The 20,004-nt window shown below is 35.4% G+C and overlaps 2 protein-coding genes across 3 annotated transcripts in view; one reads left to right on the top strand and one right to left on the bottom strand.

Moving 5' to 3' along the window:
* The window catches only part of LOC127855256 (importin-13-like), a 70,777-nt gene extending 54,411 nt beyond the window's left edge, over positions 1 to 16,366 (top strand). For both annotated transcript variants that reach the window (XM_052390696.1, XM_052390695.1), the window contains exons 28-29: positions 2,434 to 2,615; positions 10,541 to 16,366. In XM_052390696.1, coding sequence (XP_052246656.1) covers positions 2,434 to 2,615; positions 10,541 to 10,652 — 294 coding nt within the window. In that variant the 3' untranslated portion in view covers positions 10,653 to 16,366. The remainder of the gene's footprint in view (positions 1 to 2,433; positions 2,616 to 10,540) is intronic.
* Positions 1 to 20,004, bottom strand: part of LOC127855270 (uncharacterized) — a 224,944-nt gene that overhangs the window by 158,617 nt on the left and 46,323 nt on the right. The gene's annotated exons all lie outside the window — the stretch shown is intronic.

The following is a 20,004-nucleotide window of genomic DNA, read 5'->3' as shown; positions in this document are numbered from 1 at the left end:
AGCATCATTAGTGCTGTCAATGTGTCGTGTGATAGACGGTCCCGATTGTTTGTGCAAAGATTGTTCATTAGACTGAACACCCTTTCCACAGAGGCAAGGTTACAAACCGACATAAAACAGTATGCTGACTGCCTGACAAAAGAACCGGAAACAGTAACGACACTATTGATTGCACGCGCTGAATAATAAAACCCCAAATTAATCGAGCGCGTGGTTACGCACAACTATACGATTTTCTTTGTTCGCTCGCCGAAAGTTGGGTTTTGTTACGAAAATTTCGGTCGTTTTGAGAAAAAATTCGGACGTCGATTGTTGTTTTTTCAGATGCCGATTAGGTAATTTGGGAATTTTTGCTTGATTGGGAAAGTACCGTTTACCGGTACTTTATAAAGAAGGAGGAAAATCGCTGACTACTACTACTACTACTACTACTACTACTACTACTACTACTACTACTACTACTACTACTCTACTACTACTACTACTACTACTACTACTACTACTTCTACTTCTACTACTACTACTACTACTACTACTACTACTACTACTACTACTACTACTACTACTATTATTTCTTCTGCTGCTACCACCACCGCCACCACCACCACCACCACCACCACCACCACCACCATTCATAGTGACAAAAAACGTATTCACACAATGGCTGCTACTACAACTTATAGCCCATATAGGGGGGCATGCATGTTTTACAAACAGCCCTTGTTAATAGATAGACTTATGAGGGTAAGTCTATAAGATTGACTCATGAGGGTAAGTCTATAAGATAGGCTTATGGGGGTAAGTTCGATTAGATATGCTCATCAGGGAAAGTTCATTAGATACCCTTTTGTGGATAAGTTGTATTGTAAAAGCTTGTGAGGGTAAGTTCTATTGGATAGGCTTTATGAGTTTAAATTATATAGCAAAGCACATAAAGGCTTGAAAAAATTATATTCTGTGGGCGCCCAGAAATATGAGTCTGTTGTGTGAGGCAAGAAGATGCGAGGTAAATGGAAAGTATTTGTCTGTATTTAACAACTTAAGATAGCACATGAAAGCTAATTGAAAGTAATCCCGTTCAGAGCGCTGGTAATATGGGTAACATGGTTCTGTTCTTCAGGGTTCGCACAGGGCTTGAAAAGTGCTTGAAAAAGAGTCCTAGGCTTGAAAAGCCCTTAAACAAAGGTTTGCCTTGAAAAAGTGCTTGAAAAGTGCTTATTTCATGTAAAAAAATCCTTGAAAATGTTTATTTCTGCTCAAAATTACTTTTATCATTGCTTTAATTATAAACTTAAATCGTTCTTAAGGGAAATATTACGAAAATTTATCATAAATTCCTTCGCGCAAAAAGTTGATTACTAAATATAAGTTTCGTACACTATTGAGGTACAAAACGGTATGTGTACACGTCACAGATTATGTGTACTACGTCAGAGCTTCTCCATTGTGATCAATTTTCGCGAGTGAAAACGCAGCGATGGGGAAGTGTCGTTTCAAACCAGGGTGGTTAACTGAATATTCCTGGGTACAGAAAGCAAATGTCATTCGAAAAGCACATTGTCGGGTCTGTATGAAGACGATTGATATCAGGGAGATGGGGGAAAGCGCTTTGAAAAGCCACGAGAAAGGGGAAACCCACAAAGAAACAATAAATTGAGATGCAAACAGGGTTCCTGCGATGCGTTTTTTGTGAAACAGGAAGGTACTATTGTTAAAACTGTTAAATCTAAAACAACAACAGCCCATCTGTTTCGAACCAGGAAGGCACAGCCACAGAAAGTGTGCAGATAGAAGATATTCAAATTCCAGGACCTTCGCAACCATCAGTAGCAGTATCAAACTCGCAGACATCCATAGACAAAATTCGTTACAAAAATGATATGTTGAAAGCGGAAGAATTTTGGGTATTGCATACCGTTTGCACACATCAATCCTTCAATTCCACTTAAAACAATACACAGTTAGTTTAGGTTATGTTCCATGATGGTACCACAGAACAGATATTTTCTTGCGGAGACCGCAAGACAGCATATGTGCCGTTTTTGGGCTAGCTGAATATTTCAAAACTTTACTTTATTATAAGTTCTATAAGTGGACAGTACTCAGTGTCTTTTGATGAAAGTTTAAACAAGAAAGACCAATCCAAGCAAATGGATACCCATGTTCGGTTGAAAATGCCTTTTTAAAAGGAAACTAACGTACGATTCACGGCCTTAAAAATGAAAATTTGGCCTTGAAAAGTCCTTGAAAAGTGCTTGAATTTAGCTTTGAGATTTCTGTTTGAACCATGGTTCTTTCAACCAATTGGTGGGGTATCCTCATGCCAGGAACATGCATGGGAGCCTTGTCAATGTGTAACAGGCTAAGTTTACCTTTCCCAGGGAAAAAAAATCTGTCCAATGGGGTCCCTGAAATGTTGGTCTGTCTTTTCAGGCAATGGGTGGGGAATCCCCTCGCCAGGTGATGGAGCATATCTCAGATGTGCTATTCATCCTGTGCAAGCATTACACCGACCTGGTTCGACTCTGGTCTCAGGATGTTGTGGACAAGGAGGGATATCCGTCCATACGCTGCACTCGTGATGACAAGGACAGATTTATGAAATCTGTGCTCAAGTAGGTTGCTTTCCATTTTTGTTTTGTGCTTGTTTGTTTTAATTATCCCCACGCTTTTTGAAAAGCATGGGGATATTGTGATTATCTCCGCCGTCTGTCCGTCCGTCCTGGCCACTATCTCCTCCTACACTATTTGCACTAGAACCTTGAAACTTACATACATGGTAGCTATGAGCATATGAGCGACTCTGCACTATTTAGAATTTTGATCTAACCCCTGGGTAAAAAATTATGGGGGTTGGGGTGGGGCCGGGACAGAGATCTTTACTCATTTTTTTAGGTTATTTTACTATTATTTCATCATTTCTACACCGATTGTCTTCAAATTGATACTGAACCTCTCTTATGACAATACGGTCAATCAAAACTATGCATGGCCCCATTACCAACCCTGGGGCGTCCGCCCACATAGGCCACTCCCACCCAAAATTGCCTTTTACTATAATTTCTTCATTTCTACACCGATTCACTTCAAATTGATACTGAACTTCTCTTATGACAATACGGTTAATCTCAACTATGCATGGCCCCATTACCAACCCTGGGGCGCCCCTGGGTCAAACATGCGGCGTGGGGTTACGCGTCAGCCTCTGCCATGCCATTTCTAGTTTCTAATTATTATTAGCTCGACTGTTTTCGGAGAAAACCCGAGGTATTGTGATGGCCTCCTCGCCGTCCGGGCGTCCTGCTAAAACCTTTACATTGGCTCTAAAATTAAAGTGCTTCCACCTACAACTTTGAAACTTCATATGTACATGCACCTTGATGAGTTCTACACGCCACGCCCATTTTTGGGTTACTAGGTCAAAGGTCAAGGTCACTGTGACCTCTAATATAAAACTTTAACTTTGCCTCTAACATCAAAGTGCTTCCACTTACAACTTTTAAACTTCATATCTACATGCACCTTGATGACTCCTACATGCCACACCCATTTTTGGGTCACTATGTCAAAGGTCAAGGTCACTGTGACCTCTAAAAAAAATAATATATATATAAAAAATTCTGACAAGCTTTTGCAGCCGAGCGTGGCACCCGTTATGCGGTGCTATTGTTTCTAAATATTTTGAATCTTTGCTAAGGTACATTGATGATAGGGTTCTTCCAATTTGTTTGTTCCTCAGAGAATGAGTTCTAGATTTGTCAATTTATCTGTTATAAGGCGAGTTGATGCAACCAGTTTCATTTTGACTGGTTTGCAGAGATTTGACTGTTTTTGTAAATTTGTAAATGTCACAGGGTATAAATTCTTATTTAGTTATTTGATAATAATGTCGAGTAGTTTTAGGTAACTCTGATATAAAACCTAGACTGTAGTCTTAGTTGTTTTCTAGTTAACCTATAGTTGAATTTAACCAATTTTAGCACTTGCACGTAACAACCAATCATTCACTTTCCCTCCATTATTCAGTTGTTTTTCCATACTTTGTTGCATACTTTGTAACTTCTCTGTCAGGTCATTCAATAAACTAAATTGTTTATCTATGTGCAGTGTATTTATCTGTTTGGGTTGTTCTTGCCTCTCTTGTGATACTTTCAATTCCTGTTCTTCTCTTCTCATTCGTTTTCGCAACTCTTCAAATGTGAGACAGTTTTCATAGAATACTCTGGTAGCATTCTTCAACTCTGAATTTCTCAAGTATTTCCAATACTTTGTTCTCAGTATTTCATCCTTCTTGTTTTCTTGTATTTCACCCTTTTCTAATGCTCTTTGGATCATTTCTTCAATATTATACCCCATGACGTTATGTCTTCGTCTTTATTTTGTCTGGCTTGATAAAATTCTTCCATTATACTTTGTCCGTTTTTTACATCACCGAAATAACTTTCCATCGTTGAAAAAATGTTTTCTAAGGTTGCTGTAGCTTTAAATGTTGTTAAAACCTTCCTTGGTTCTCCAGATATCGCATTTCTTACGCAATGTTTCAGTATGTCTTTCTGATAAATTTCTGACCGAATCATACTTTCAATTTCTATTTTTCATTCTCTAAATTGTGTTGGGTCCGAAAATTTAGAAACACTTGGTTTGAACATTAATGGTGGATTAGGAAGCACTCTCCGTAACGCATTTCTTTTATATTTGTTTTGGTCAGGTTTGACTTCAGGTTCTGCTTCCTCATCTAATGACGTAATTGTACTTTGTATTTCTATCATATCTTGTTCCAATTCTTGTTTCATTATTTTCAATTTCCTTATTCGTTCTTCTTTCTGTTTTTTATGTGTTTCTTTCAGTAATTCTTGTTCCTTCAATCGTTTTGCTTTCTCTTTCCGATCAAGTTCCTCTTTTAATTTCATCTGTTTAAGCTTCATTGCTTTTATATCAGCTTCAGGTGCTTTTTCATCATCATCTTCATCGCTGGTTATACTTTCATTATTTTCACCATTTTGTTTATAAGCATAGTAGTCAGTGTCAGATGGTGTTTTGGTACTGCATCGCACCCCCTCTTTAAATATTCTGTCCCAAGAATCAGCATGTATCTGGAATGTTTCCTCCATCTTCTTAGTCAACCAACAAAGTTCTTCTTCTATAGAATCCATGTTACTTTCATAATTATTGCTATGGTAATCATCAGTTTTTAATCCTACAGCACCATCAACATCATCATCATGGTCAAGTTCAGTCCTCTTTTCATGTTCCATCTCTTTACAATTGTGCTGTAATCTTTCTCCAACAGTTTCTCTTCTTAATTGTTTATGCTTAACATCATTTGCATCGTTCACATGTTGGGCTGTTTTGTTTTGTATTCTCATCTTTATCGATTCATCTCTTTGTCGCTAAATTTCACGAATCTTTGTGTCTTGTTCCTTTATTTTATTCAGTAATTCAATGTCCCTCTGACTTTTCAATTCTTGTTCCTTTAATGTTTGTTGTTCTTTCTGTGTCTCCCTTCTTTGACTCCTTAATTCTCTATCCGTATCCATTTTCAATTACTTCAGGTTTCACAAACAATTTCACACTCAGTTATACAACTGATCAGAATTATATGCAAAAATCAAACACTACTCTTTAATTCACGTCGCTTCACAATATCCTTTGCACTTTACAACACAAAACAATTCATTCAAAACTAGTATGTATCTAGTATTTGTTCAATTTCACTCTCTAGATTCAATGTCATAATGTCATTCAGTAATATTACTCACTTGTCATTAATATTACTTTCAATGCAATAATTTACAATTAAACACAACACCGTTCACCAATTGTCTATTTCAATTCAGTAGTACGCACTTTAAGTGTTAATTATGTTTCATAACACTTCATATAATACCCACTCCAATTAAATCAACATTTAGATCATCATCATTTCAGTATTTCCGTTTTACAATAGTTGCCTTTGTAGTCAACTCAAAATAATTCAATGTAATAACACACTAAATCACTAATTTCAATAGTGACCCATAAATCTAATTCAATTTTAACACCTATGTATAAAAGTAACCTTACATGTCATATAATACAATACAACAACAAATAATTGTACACATTCATTCAATTATTGGATACCAAAAATAGGTATTATCATTAAATGTTTAATCTCTCTAGTTAATTATCACTTATTTAATAAACAATTAAAGTAGATTAGATTAAACTTAAGTCAAACTATAAATGTTCATGTTTTATCAAACTCAACAAGATCTTAATAAATGTCTTCAAACAGTTAAAATAATTTCAATGTAATTAATTAAAAAATTATGATCTAATTTATGAATTATTCTTATTTAATTATAATAATTACAATTATTGATGCGCATTTATGAAACAATTGAACAATACAATTTGATTAAACTATTTACAAATACACTCTCACACACGTACAACTATTTACAAATACACTCTCACACACGTACAACCATACATATGCAATCACACAATCATTGAATACTATTTATCATACAACAAAATGGCTATCTGTACAGATTCGATTCCGCTATTTCTGGTCCGAAAATTACACTGGTCACTTGTACGTAGTGTCAAGTGTAACCCGCGACGCAATTACTATTTTTCCTTACAATGAATATACTAGATACGCAATCAATTATTGCGCGACTTCGTTGTCAGTAATCGAATAAATCGATAATTTAAAAGCACTGTCCACAAACTGAATGTGTACGCTTTTAAATTGCTACATCGATTTATTTGTCTTTGTCCCGTTCGAAAACCCGATAAAACGGCGCGATTATTTTACCTTGCAAGGATTAAACGCAAACCAGTATTTCTCAATGAAATTAGATGATCAGTTGATTCAGTAAGAAATAACTCGGTTTTCACGATTTCCTATTTATAAAAGTACTATGATTGCGCGTTGTTTCAAAATTTTGTAAGTTTGAAACAACTAGAGACAAGTTTGATTTTACATTGGTTGAAACATTTTATAATTGGGCAGCAAATCTATTGATTGTATAGATCCCAAGTTATGACCTTTAAACTATCACCTGAGCTATTTATTTGCCTACCTGTCTGTATTGTACTACTTTATGTACTTCTATTGTTATTGAAAACGGATAAGTGACAGTGAAAACACAGTTTACACAAATGCAGGGGCGTATGTTAAACGGGACAACCTATGTTTAGTGCATTGAATTAAAAAAATCTTTAACCCAAGGTTGGACACAAATTTACATTTACATTATTTCAAAAATTAATGATACAAAGTGAACAATAGTATATTTTAAATATTATCAGATAAATATACTAAATAGTCAATAATAAAATGTACAGCTCACCACACCGCCATGCGGCATGAGAAATAATCACTATTGTCAGTGTTTATACAACAAGTCACACACAGTTTATTCACTTCCATTGACGAATGGTCCTTGGTCCTGATGATGTGACGTAACGGTCTTGAAGAGGGCCCTTAGCATGCTTTAATGTTAACCCGGGTATTAAACAACGTCTGTTGTGGCCATCAAGTGTAGATCCTCATAAAAGGATTGTGCACACGGATTGTCCAAATTATATCATTTGATCGATCTCACTGAACGTTGGGCGCCATTGTTGCCGGCCTAGCTACGCGAAATTTGCGTACTTTAGTTCGACGACAAACTATCGAATCAATCGAGGTTTAAAGTTTTAATAGATCCATAAAGGTATCTGAAATAGAAACAATTAATACATGCAATTAGGTATATAATCAAGATAATATATGTATGCATTCAAATGAAATACACATATTTATAATGACCAGCATTGCATGGCGATTTTAATAAATAACTAATTAACACAACCATAACCGTCAGATACCTCTAAAATAATAATACAAACACTCGACAGATAAGATAAATAAAAGATTTAAATAAGTTACCTGCAGGAATACAAAATGTCCTACACAAATAATAATTATAATGTTTCAATCAAAATAGAATGGCTGTCTGAAACAACCTTCAGCAAGCAACTGAATAAAGGAGGGAAAGTAAATGATTGGTTGTTACGTGCACATGCTAAAATAGGTTAAATTCAACTATAGGTTAACTAGAAAACAACTAAGACTACAGTCTAGGTTTTATATCAGAGTTACCTAAAACTACTTGACATTAGTAACAAATAACTAAATAAGAATTTATACCCTGTGACATAAACATATTTCAAGTACAAGTCAGTTTATATTACTGGCTAATGTTATTGGTAAGAGGCGTACTGGAGTTTGTGCTGATTCAAAGGACAGGGCCAGTAAGGGAAATTATTAGCCTGAATATTGTTTTTAGTTAATTAATGCCATAATTCAATTATAAAATGTGAAGAAAACGACATGCGCTTTACATTGACCTAGTTATTGCCTTGTATGTTGCATTGATGACGTTACAATAAATGTTTCAAACTCGTTTGTCGATGCAAAAACGCCAATTTTGAGCTTTTTTTATGTTTATCATAATTGAATGACAACAGCACACTTGTTAACCAATTTTGATTTTCAAAAATAGCACTAAATTTGTGTTATTTGATTGTCAAAATTGTTGTATTTTTGGTAAACAAGTGTGATGAATGTGAATAATATATTTATTTTCTTCTAAATTGAAATTTGATAGAACAATTTATAATTACTAACCATGAGCGGTTGCTACCATACAATACCTCGTAAGCAATCAAGTTACTTTCTTTACCAGCCTAACTTATAAAAAGGTGAATTGTTCCCTATAATTCATGGGAGACCTCTTTATTGAGTATTTTAATATGCATGATATTGTTAATTTTATATAACATGTTATTATGTTAATTTGATTACCGGTAATCAAAATTATTTAAATATTTCATCATATGTTACTGGTAGATCCTCTTAATACTGATTGAAAAATAAGTGCAGCAATCTGCATCTATGTAATTCAGTGTTGTAATGTTGCCGTAAAAACAGTGTTATTTTTTGTCTCTGGTTGGTACAGAATCTGCATAGTGCAATCTATTATCTCCCCCTTCTTTCATCAAGGGCGATACACGACACACGAAGCTATACATGATATTTCGCGCGACAGTCGCGGCGACACACAATATTTTGCCCGATACACAAAGCGACGCGCGAGAATGTATCAGGAAATATCCCCCTTGTGTAGGTAGCCCAAAAGGCGATATTTCGTGTCAAATATATCAGCGAAAAATATCGTGTGTCGCCGCGACTGTCGCCCAAAAAAACGTGCGTCACTACAACTGTCACGCAAAATATCGTGCGTAACTGCAACTGTTGCGCAAAATATTGTGCATCGCCAGGAATGTTGCGCGACAGTTGTAGCGACGCACTATATTTTATTATTCAAATATCGCCCATATTATCCATATCTTGTGTATCGCGGTCTAATATCAGACTGCCCTTTTATAGGCGATATCTCACATATAAACGGGCAACGGTCAGGTTCATAAAGGGCGTCGATCGCGTTTGTTAAGTGCGACGGTCACATATAAAAGGGCGACTGTCGCATTCTTTTTTTTTTTAACGAGACAGGCGATATTATTATAGCGATATTTGAACAGCAACTGTCGCGCAAAATATGGAGTATCGCTTCGTGCGTCATGTGTCGCGGTCTGAAATCTAAAAAATATATGGCTTCAAAGCACAATACGGGGCATTGTGTTTAATAAACACAGCTCTTGTTTGGTTACTGATAACACCAAAATTGTGTATCTTTATGGAATTGTTTATGTCCCCCACTATAGTAGTGGGGGACATATTGTTTTTGCCCTGTCTGTCTGTTGGTCTGTTGGTCTTTTGGTCTGTTGGTCTGTTTGCGCCAACTTTAACATTTTGCAATAACTTTTGCTATATTGAAGATAGCAACTTGATATTTGGCATGCATGTGTATCTCATGAAGCTGCACATTTTGAGTGGTGAAAGGTCAAGGTCATCCTTCAAGGTCAGAGGTCAAATATATGTGGCCAAAATCGCTCATTTTATGAATACTTTTGCAATATTGAAGATAGCAACTTGATATTTGGCATGCATGTGTATCTCATGGAGCTGCACATTTTGTGTGGTGAAAGGTCAAGGTCATCCTTCAAGGTCAGAGGTCAAATATATGTGGCCCAAATCGCTTATTTTATAAATACTTTTGCAATATTGAAGATAGCAACTTGATATTTGGCATGCATGTGTATCTCATGGAGCTGCACATTTTGACTGGTGAAAGGTCAAGGTCATCCTTCAAGGTCAGAGGTCAAATATATGTGGCCCAAATCGCTTATTTTATGAATACTTTTGCAATATTGAAGATAGCAACTTGATATTGGGCATGCATGTGTATCTCATGGAGCTGCACATTTTGGGTGGTGAAAGGTCAAGGTCATCCTTCACAAGGTCAATGTCATCCTTCACAAGGTCAAGGTCATCCTCCAAGGTCAAACGTCATATAGGGGTACATTGTGTTTCACAAACGCACCTTGTTTTATATATTGATAATGTATAAACTAACTATCTACAAGTTTTACCAACTTTCAGAGAGCGTGTCAGCAAGTCAAAAGTTCGACAACTTGTCAAGGAGTTCTCACTTCTCTGCCGCGGCCTGCTAGGGACCGAATACGGGGCACAGATGACCGAATTGGTGATTTAAGTGCTGTAGCTAACTGTACAAGATAATCAGATATAGTTGTATTCTATGATGTATGGTGTGTGTTAGACTGTGTAAGAAAAAAAAATTACTATGTGACAGGCAGACAAGAAAATCAGCTGTAAAAATATGATCTAAAGATTTATTAAAAATTAATTAGGGTTAATTATTTTAAAATAAGAGATACACAAATCTTGGTTAAAGACATACAAAAAGTGTTCAACTTTTTCAATTCTGGTTTGACTTATGAATTTAGAGATGAAATACATGTATCATTAAAATTTCTCATCAATCAAATGCTTCCTTTCTCCATAATCATTCACCTGGTCTAGTTACCAATAACTTATCACAAATAAATTTCTCTGTGTAAAAAAAAGACCAAGAATACATGTAAACAGAGCTCCAGATAAGGGTCGTATTTTCGTAATTACGAATTATTTTCAAGTCTGTTACGTATTTATTTTAAAATCTTGTTGTACCATTAAGAATTACAAAATCAAGTTACAAATATTATTTTTACATCGGTTCGTATCGATTTTTATTGAGTTCTTTTCGCGTATTAAAGATCTTTTCGGTGCTTATATTGAATGGTTATCGGGTTTGTTTAGCAAAGCGCATTTTTTCCAATAAAAGCGGCGTGTACGGTCTATCTGTCAAAAAACAATGGCGGCGCCCAGAGAGCATCCTAAAAAACTGCAAAGCGTGCAAAAACACGCTTTTAACATATTGTACGCAAAGTGAGCCGAAGTTGAATGTTAAGAAAGACATTATAGAAAAGATCTTATACGATGTTGTATGTTCAGTTGCTGACACAGTCAGAAAAGCTATAAAAAAAAACGCGACAAGACGGGTCCAAACTTTAACAAAAAAAACATTGAACGAATTAAAGGGACAATTCCCGTGGCTAATCGTTAATAAGATTGAAGGGAAGACCCATTTTAATTGTGAAATATGTAAAATTTCAGCGAAGGCATGCAATCTAAGCACAGTTTGGGCAGATATGAAGGTATTTGAAAAATAAAATTGTATAATACTGAATAGACACTGTTGAACTCGTATAAATAAAGTTGCTAGTATGTTTATTTTGATTTTTTGCATGAAAATAACCATTATTATTTATTTTTAGGTCATTTAGAAAAGTTCAGAATTATTTTCCAAAACTTAGTAGTAACATTAAGAATAAAATTTCAGAGTTAAGAATTCTTTTTGAAAATCTGGTAGTTACGTTAAGAATTTCACAAAACCTTATCTGGAGTTCTGTGTAAAGGGAACAAAAAGTTGTTCATTTTTTCCAAAATGATTCTGTTTAGAGTTAATTGGGTGTATAAGGATTGTATTGCTTGTGTTTCAAGTGTTGACCTAAGTGTACGTATCAGAGAAACCGTGGAATAATAGTTGTGTACTGTGCAACCGGTAGTTACCATTGTTAAATAAGGAGTGTTGTGAAAAAATGGGCTCTGGGACATATGACAAACAAAGAAGCTCCTGCTTTGCCTCTGCATCTGTATTCTCTGATGAAAAGATAAGAATGTTTGCAAATACTCATTCCCATGAGAATGCGTAATCTTGCATGATTTAAAGTGAACAGAATTGCTTCTGACCAGGCTGCACAAATGCACAGGCTGGTTTGCAGAGCTGCGCTTGCCATGGCATTATGCCCATTTTCGCATGTATTAAATGAATTTAACTTAATATCAATAGTATAATAGATTGTTGTTTGGTATAAGTATTGTCAATAACATAATAGATTGTTGATTGGTATAAGCATTGTTTCAATGTCATCTTCTGGAAATAATTATATAATGCAATGATCTGATCAGCATTGCGAGAAAACTGGGCTTATTGACTGGGCTTATTGCATGTGTCTAAATAAAGTATCATCCCATGTAAGCCTTGGCAGTGCACTTAGGCTTGTCAGGGACAATAATTTCTGCTTTCATGGAGTTTTTGTTTAAAGAAAATCCAGTTCAGCTGGAAAGTGTCATTCCTGATTAGCCTGTGCTGACAGCACAGGCTAATCTTGGACTTCACTTTTTGCGCATGCATTTAGCCCAGTTGTCCCAGTGTGCCGCTCATATTATTGCCGCTCATTTAAATCATATTTCTAGTAAATGACATATGCACAAAAGGCACAGAACGCTTCTCATGAAGTAAACTTTGCTCAGTACCAATAACCAGTAAACATAATTGTATTGATATGAAATGCTTGTTTGGTTGTCTAAAGGCGTTTTGTTCGTGATAAAGTAGTTGTATGGATGACCATATCACAGTTGATGTATCTTACAGTATTATGTTAACATAAATAGCAGCTTGGTATCTATATTTGGTAAAGATTTAAGATATTTGTTTGAATATATTTTTATTTGTTGAAGTTAAGATATATACATTTTACACATGCATGTTTGATGTACACCGGTAAATGCACATTTAGTAAATTAATTGTTGATAATTCCCCGCCATACCAAGCAGAGGAGGGGGGGGATACCGGAATCACCATGGATTTCTGTCTGTCTGTCAGTCTTTAAACGAGTTTTCTACTTTTGTCCACGTACAACATTTAGATTTTCATGCATTATTTCCTATAATATGAAGCTGTGCATTAGTATTTTGCTTCTTTACAGATCATACAATACATTTGTTATAGATCTACCTGTTTGTCAATTTAGAATTTCTTAACATGATGGTCATCAATAATACTTTAAATTTGAAAGTTAACGTGTCTGATTCCAAACAGTCCAGAGGTGAGTGGTGAGAAGTGAGAACAATAGTGGTGTAAAAACTGGCCATAATACCCCACAGAGTAACAGTTTTTATTTTTAGCTCACCTTAGCATAATGAAAATGGTTACAGTTGCTTGAAAAACATGGCCTCAATGGGGCAGGCATTTTTCCTTATATGGCTATATATTACTTTAGTAAAACCTTGTTAACATTCTAGAGGCCACATTTGTTGTCTGATCTTAATGAAACTTGGTCAGAAGATTTGTCCCAAGGATATCTTGGACGAGTTTGAAAATAGTTCTGGTTGGTTGTAAAACATGGCCGCCAGGGGGCGGGGCATTTTTCCTTATATGGCTATAGTAAAAACTTGTTAGCACTCTAGAAGTCACATTTATTGTCCAGTCTTCATAACACTTGGCCAGAACGTTTAAATGCTATCTTGGATCAGTTAAAAATAGTTATTCTCTGTTGAAAAACATAGCCGCCAGGGGTTGGGGAATTTTATCCTTATATGGCTATAGTAAAACCTTGTTAGCACTCTAAAAGTTACATTTTTAGTTCACTCTGTATGAAACTTGTTACAACTTGCTACATGTAACGTCTGATGGGGTTAGTCTTCACTACTTTAGTTTATCTATGGTTTCTTTTTATAAACCTGTTTGTCTTTAGTTTTGTCATGCATATACTGTGCAATTATTTGAACAAGGGCAAATTGTAACCTCATTATGTTGTTGTGTTAATGCTAGCTGCTGGCATTTATATACTTGAGCTTGTTGTGCTTTATACAAGTTTCATTGACTTATTGTATTTATTTTTATGCCCCCAAAGGAGGGCATATAGTGATCGCACTGTCCGTCTGTCCCTCACACTTTGTGTTAAGGTTTCGAAAAATGCTCATAAATTCTTTGTCGCTTCAGATGAAACCTTCATATTTGGTATGCATGTGTATATTGACAAGGCCCTTGAACTTGGGGTCCGCGCTTAGGTTTCGAAATCTGCGTTTAGGTTTTGAAAAAGCTTTTTTCAGGGGCATCTGTCTTCCGATGGATACAGCTCTTGTTATATCAATGTATTTGGAAAAGGTCGAGAGTGCCTGCGCAGTTTTTTTCCTTTCTTGACCTGCTCTTTATATAAAAAAAAATTAATTGTTGACAAATGTAAAATTTATACTGAATCATTTTATTTAGCGCTTATTAAAGAACATGAATCTTTGTATTTGAAAAATTCTTAGACTATGTCAGGAGGTACTCCTTATTTCCACCATGCTCCTTTTTGAGCATCCTCTTATAAACCTTGTGGTTCTAGATCTTTCTCGCTATTGTGCTTCTCTCTTGCTTTATACGAAGTTGTTCTTTTTAACCCTTTGCATACTGGGAAATTTGTTGTCTGCTAAAAATTTCGTCTGCTGAATTTCTAAAATTAGCTTTTGCTTCGATTTTTTTCAAAGAATACTTATTACTATTAGAATAGCAAACAGTTTGGATCCTGATGAGACGCCACATTCTGTGGCGTCTCATCTGGATCCAAACTGTTTGCAAAGGCCTTCAAAAAGCGTCTGCATGTTCTAATATTTGGCTGTACTTGTCAGAGTTTTAATCAGCAATATGAAATTAGATGAAAGTCAGGAAAAAAATTAAGTTTAAAGAGAACAAAAATAATGCAATTTATATTTTGAGCTTTGTCTACTTTAACCATGTTTGACTGTGTCCTTGACCTAAAAAAAAAGAATTTTCTAGCTAAGCCTACAATAATTTCAAAATAAATTTGTCCTAGGCAAGTTGTGAATGCTGTTGTTGAATCAATGGGACTTTATGTTTTCCTGAAACAAACGTTTTTACATGACATATGTATTTAACGGTCATTAAATCAAGATCTCCAATGCAATATAATGTTTGATTTAATGATTTATAAGATGTTTATTCTTTGTCAAATGTTTTATTTGAGAAAGATTAGATAGCCTTTTTTGAAATACATCTGTTTTAGAACAAATCACTGTTGAAGTGCTTTTTAGATAATTTATTTTTTTAGGTATTTTGTCAGTTGACTTTAAATTTGAAACAAGTTTTTTTTTAAACTAACAAAAAGTACATGAATTTTCCCAATGTTGAAGACATTTATGATCTTTCCTTTCCTTAGCAGTCTTAGTTTTGCATTCAAACAACTATTAATATTTTTGGTAAATGAGATCCGCATTTACAGATCCTCTGGATTTATAGGTGCAAAAACTGTATGCTGTAAATAATTCTAAGGCTATGAATTCTACTGCAAAAATCTAGTGGGTCAGCTGTCAGTTACTGGCATTAGTATGTGCACTAAGAACTGTGTTTAACCCATTTATGCTTAGTGGACTCTCCCATCCTTCTAATTTGGATCAATTTATTTCCAAAATTAGGATGTCTAGTATATTAATTTCTATATTAAGAATATTTCTTACAGAAATTTCTTTAAGCAAACTGCACAGACCCAGATGAGACGCCGCATCATGCGGCGTCTCTTCTGGGTCTACCCTGTTTGCCAAGGCCTTTTTTCTTGACGCTAGACATAAATGGGTTAACCAACTTACACACGAATAGTGTGAGTAGATAACTGTACAAGTAGGAGATTACAGACTGCTGGGATATGTCTGGTGTGAGTAGTTAACTGTACGAGTAGGAGATTACAGACTGATGGGATATGTCTGGTGTGAGTAGTTAACTGTACGAGTAGGAGATTACAGACTGCTGGGATATGTCTGAAATATTAGTGATAGTGGCAAAAGCTCGAAATAAAAAAATATATTTGATGTTTGCAATCATTCAAATTAAAATATATAATAAATATAACTCTGCCATTTTGTTATAAGATAATAGATTGGTGTGTACTATAACCTTTCATAGTATAATCTAACATTTGTTTATGGGTAAGCCAGGTGCTTGTTTATGTTTGTGCTATACATGTATTTCTGTCGCATACTCATCAAATGTCATGTTTTAATAAATAAAATGTGAAAAAAAGGCATTTGTGTTATTTTATTCAATTGCAGACAATTTATTTTTACATAACTTTAAATGCAAAACTTAGGTTCAGTATACCCGTTCTTAAGTTTAAAAAATATGTATTTCAGATGTTATTTAAAACTAAGTAAAATTGTTTGCCCCAAAGAGGCATATTACAAGAGGGCCATGATGGCCCGGTATCGCTCCACTGTTTTTTCTTTGCGAAAAAAACATGCAATGCGCATGGGATGAAATGTACTCAAGCATGTGACTTTCTCTTTCTATCCCTCGTCCCACTGGGGGATTAAAGTTGGAAGGGTGAGCATTTTTATATATAGAAAAAGTTACTACCGTGTTAACTAAACAGACTTAAAAGCCTTGGAATTGTTGCACAGGTCCTTTGCTTATAATGTAGGAACATTTATCTCTCCAAAAGGTATTGTCGCTCTTTCTATTTCACATATTTTTAGATGCTGAAGATCAAATCTACGCATTTGATTTGAAACAGATTCACAAGACCAATAGGAATCAAAATGCCTTAACCCTTTACCAAACGACACATTTTGGACTTTCCGAATTTGAAAGAGGTTGCAGACGTCAATTAAATTAAAATGGAATATAAAGGAAATGATCAGGTAGGGTAGAAATAATTGTGATTAAAGGAGAAATTGCTTATCAACCCACACATCCCTAAGACCAACAGGCCTGAGAATATTATGATAATCTAAAGATTATTTCTTTATATTTATAAATGTATTTAATTAAGTAATACATTTGACTTCTAAGATCAATTCATAACTTATATTAAGAAAATTATAAAATGGTCAGAAATGTATATGGATTGTTGAGCAATTGACAATCATATCCACAATTCAGGAGTCACGATTCACAAATGGAAGAATGAATCATTAGTTATTAAAAAGCAGCATTAGTTTACGATAGTTGAGAACATTGCACTTCATAAATTTTAACACCTCTTGGATACAAAGGTTGAGTTTACTGTGCAGTATCATATATTGACTTTTCTTGAAATAATTATGTTCATGGAAGTTATGTTTTAAAAATCAATAATATAAACTGGTTTAAACACTACAAAAAAGACCTGAAATTAACATGTCATCCAAAATATTTTCATCCAGATATATGGTCACTTTCGACATATTTAAATAAAACCCGACTTTTTTCAGTTTGTAAGAAAAGCATTCATAACACATGTTCTTACTTCAATGCCTTTGTAAGCAGTCACCATCTGACCTAAAATGGCACTAAATGACAGGGTTTTATCTCATGTTTACAAGATGTTGATGTTGTTGTTGGTCACAGCCAAATGGCCGCAGTAATCTCCACTGGTAAATGTCATATGTTCAGTTTTGTGACCCCCGGGGCTGGGTCAAATTTGTGCCCAGGGAAATAATTTGAACAAATTTGGTAGAGGACTATTAGATATCACTACATACCAAATTTAGTAGCACTAGGCTCTATAACTAAGAACAAGAAGATTTTTAAAGTTTGCACACAATAGGCCTTATTTAAGCATATGTTCATTTTTGTGACCCCTGGGGCAAGGTCAAATTTTTTCCCAGGGGCTTAATTTGAACAAACTAAGTAGAGAACTATTATATGTCACTACCTACCGAATTTGGTAGAAATAGGTCCAATGGTTACGGACAAGAAAATTTTTATAGTTTGCACAAAATGGGCCCAATATAAGCATATGTTCAATTTGTGACCCCTGGGGAATGGTCAAATTTGATCCCAGGGGCTAAATTTGAACAAACTTGGTGGAGGACTATAAGATGTCATTACATACCAAATTTGGTAGCCCTATGCCATACAGTTATGGACAAGAAGTTTTTTAAAGTTTGCACAAAAGAGGCCTTATATAAGCAAATTTTCGATTTTTTGACCCCCCAGGGCAGGGTCAAATTTGACCCCAGGGGCATAATTTGAACAAACTTGGTAGAGGACTATTAGATGTCACTACATACCAAATTTGGTAGCCCTAGGCCCAATGGTTATGGACGTAAAGATTTTTATAGTTTTCACAAAATAGGCCTTATATAAGCAAATTTTCAATTTTTTGACCCCCCGAGGTAGGGTCAAATTTGACCTCAGAGGCATAATTTGAACAAACTTGGTAGAGGACTGTAAGATGTCACTACATACCAAATTTGGTAGCCCTTGGCCCAATGGTTATGGACAGTTAGATTTTTAAAGTTTTCACAAAATAGGCCTTATATAAGCAAATGTTCAATTTTTTGACCCCCTGGGGCAGGGTCAAATTTGACCCCAGGGGCATAATTTGAACAAACTTGGTAGAGGACTATAAGAAGTCACTACATAGCAAATTTGGTAGCCCTAGGCCCAATGGTTATGGACAAGAAGATTTTTAAAGTTTGCGCAAAATAGGCCTTATATAAGCAAATTTTCAATTTTTTAACCCCCCGGGGCAGGGTCAAATTTGACCCCAGGACTATAATTTGAACAAACTTGGTAGAGGACTGTAAGATGTCACTACATACTAAATTTGGTAGCCCTACGCCCAATGGTTATGGACAAAAAGATTTTTAAGTTGGCACAAAATAGGCCTTATGTAAGCAAATTTTCGATTTTTTAACCCCCCGGGGCAGGGTCAAATTTAACCCCAGGGGCATAATTTGAACAAACTTGGTAGAGGACTATAAGATGTCACTACATAGCAAATTTGGTAGCCCTAGGCCAAATGGTTATGGACAAGAAGATTTTTAAAGTTTGCGCAAAATAGGCCTTATATAAGCAAATTTTCAATTTTTTAACCCCCCGGAGCAGGGTCAAATTTGACCCCAGGGCTATAATTTGAACAAACTTGGTAGAGGACTGTAAGATGTCACTACATACTAAATTTCGTAGCCCTACCCCCAATGGTTATGGACAAAAAGATTTTTAAAGTTTGCACAAAATAGGCCTTATATAAGCAAATTTTCGATTTGTTGACCCCCCCAGGGCAGGGTCAAATTTGACCCCAGGGGCATAATTTGAACAAACTTGGTAGAGGACTATTAGATGTCTCTACATACCAAATTTGGTAGCCCTAGGCCCAATGGTTATGGACGTAAAGATTTTTATAGTTTTCACAAAATAGGCCTTATATAAGCAAATTTTCAATTTTTTGACCCCCCCGAGGCAGGGTCAAATTTGACCTCAGGGGCATAATTTGAACAAACTTGGTAGAGGACTATCAGATGTCACTACATACCAAATTTGGTAGCCCTTGGCCCAATGGTTATGGACAGTTAGATTTTTAAAGTTTTTACAAAAAAGGCCTTATATAAGCAAATGTTCAATTTTTGACCCCCCGGGGCAGGGTCAAATTTGACCCCATGGGCATAATTTGAACAAACTTGATAGAGGACTTTAAGAAGTCACCACATAACAAATTTGGTAGCCCTAGGCCCAATGGTTATAAACAAGAAATTGTTTAAAGTTTGCACAAAATAGGCCTTATATAAGCAAATTTTTCAATTTTTTTAAACCCCCGGGTAGGGTCAAATTTGACCCCAGGGGCATAATTTGTACAAACTTGGTAGAGGACTATTAGATGTCACTACATACCAAATTTGGTAGCCCTAGGCCCAATGGTTATGGACAAGAAGATTTTTAAAGTTTGCACAAAATAGGCCT

This window comes from Dreissena polymorpha, chromosome 13, assembly GCF_020536995.1.
Source record: "Dreissena polymorpha isolate Duluth1 chromosome 13, UMN_Dpol_1.0, whole genome shotgun sequence".
Classification (NCBI taxonomy): Eukaryota; Metazoa; Mollusca; class Bivalvia; order Myida; family Dreissenidae; genus Dreissena; species Dreissena polymorpha.
This window is presented reverse-complemented; position numbering and strand designations above follow the sequence as displayed.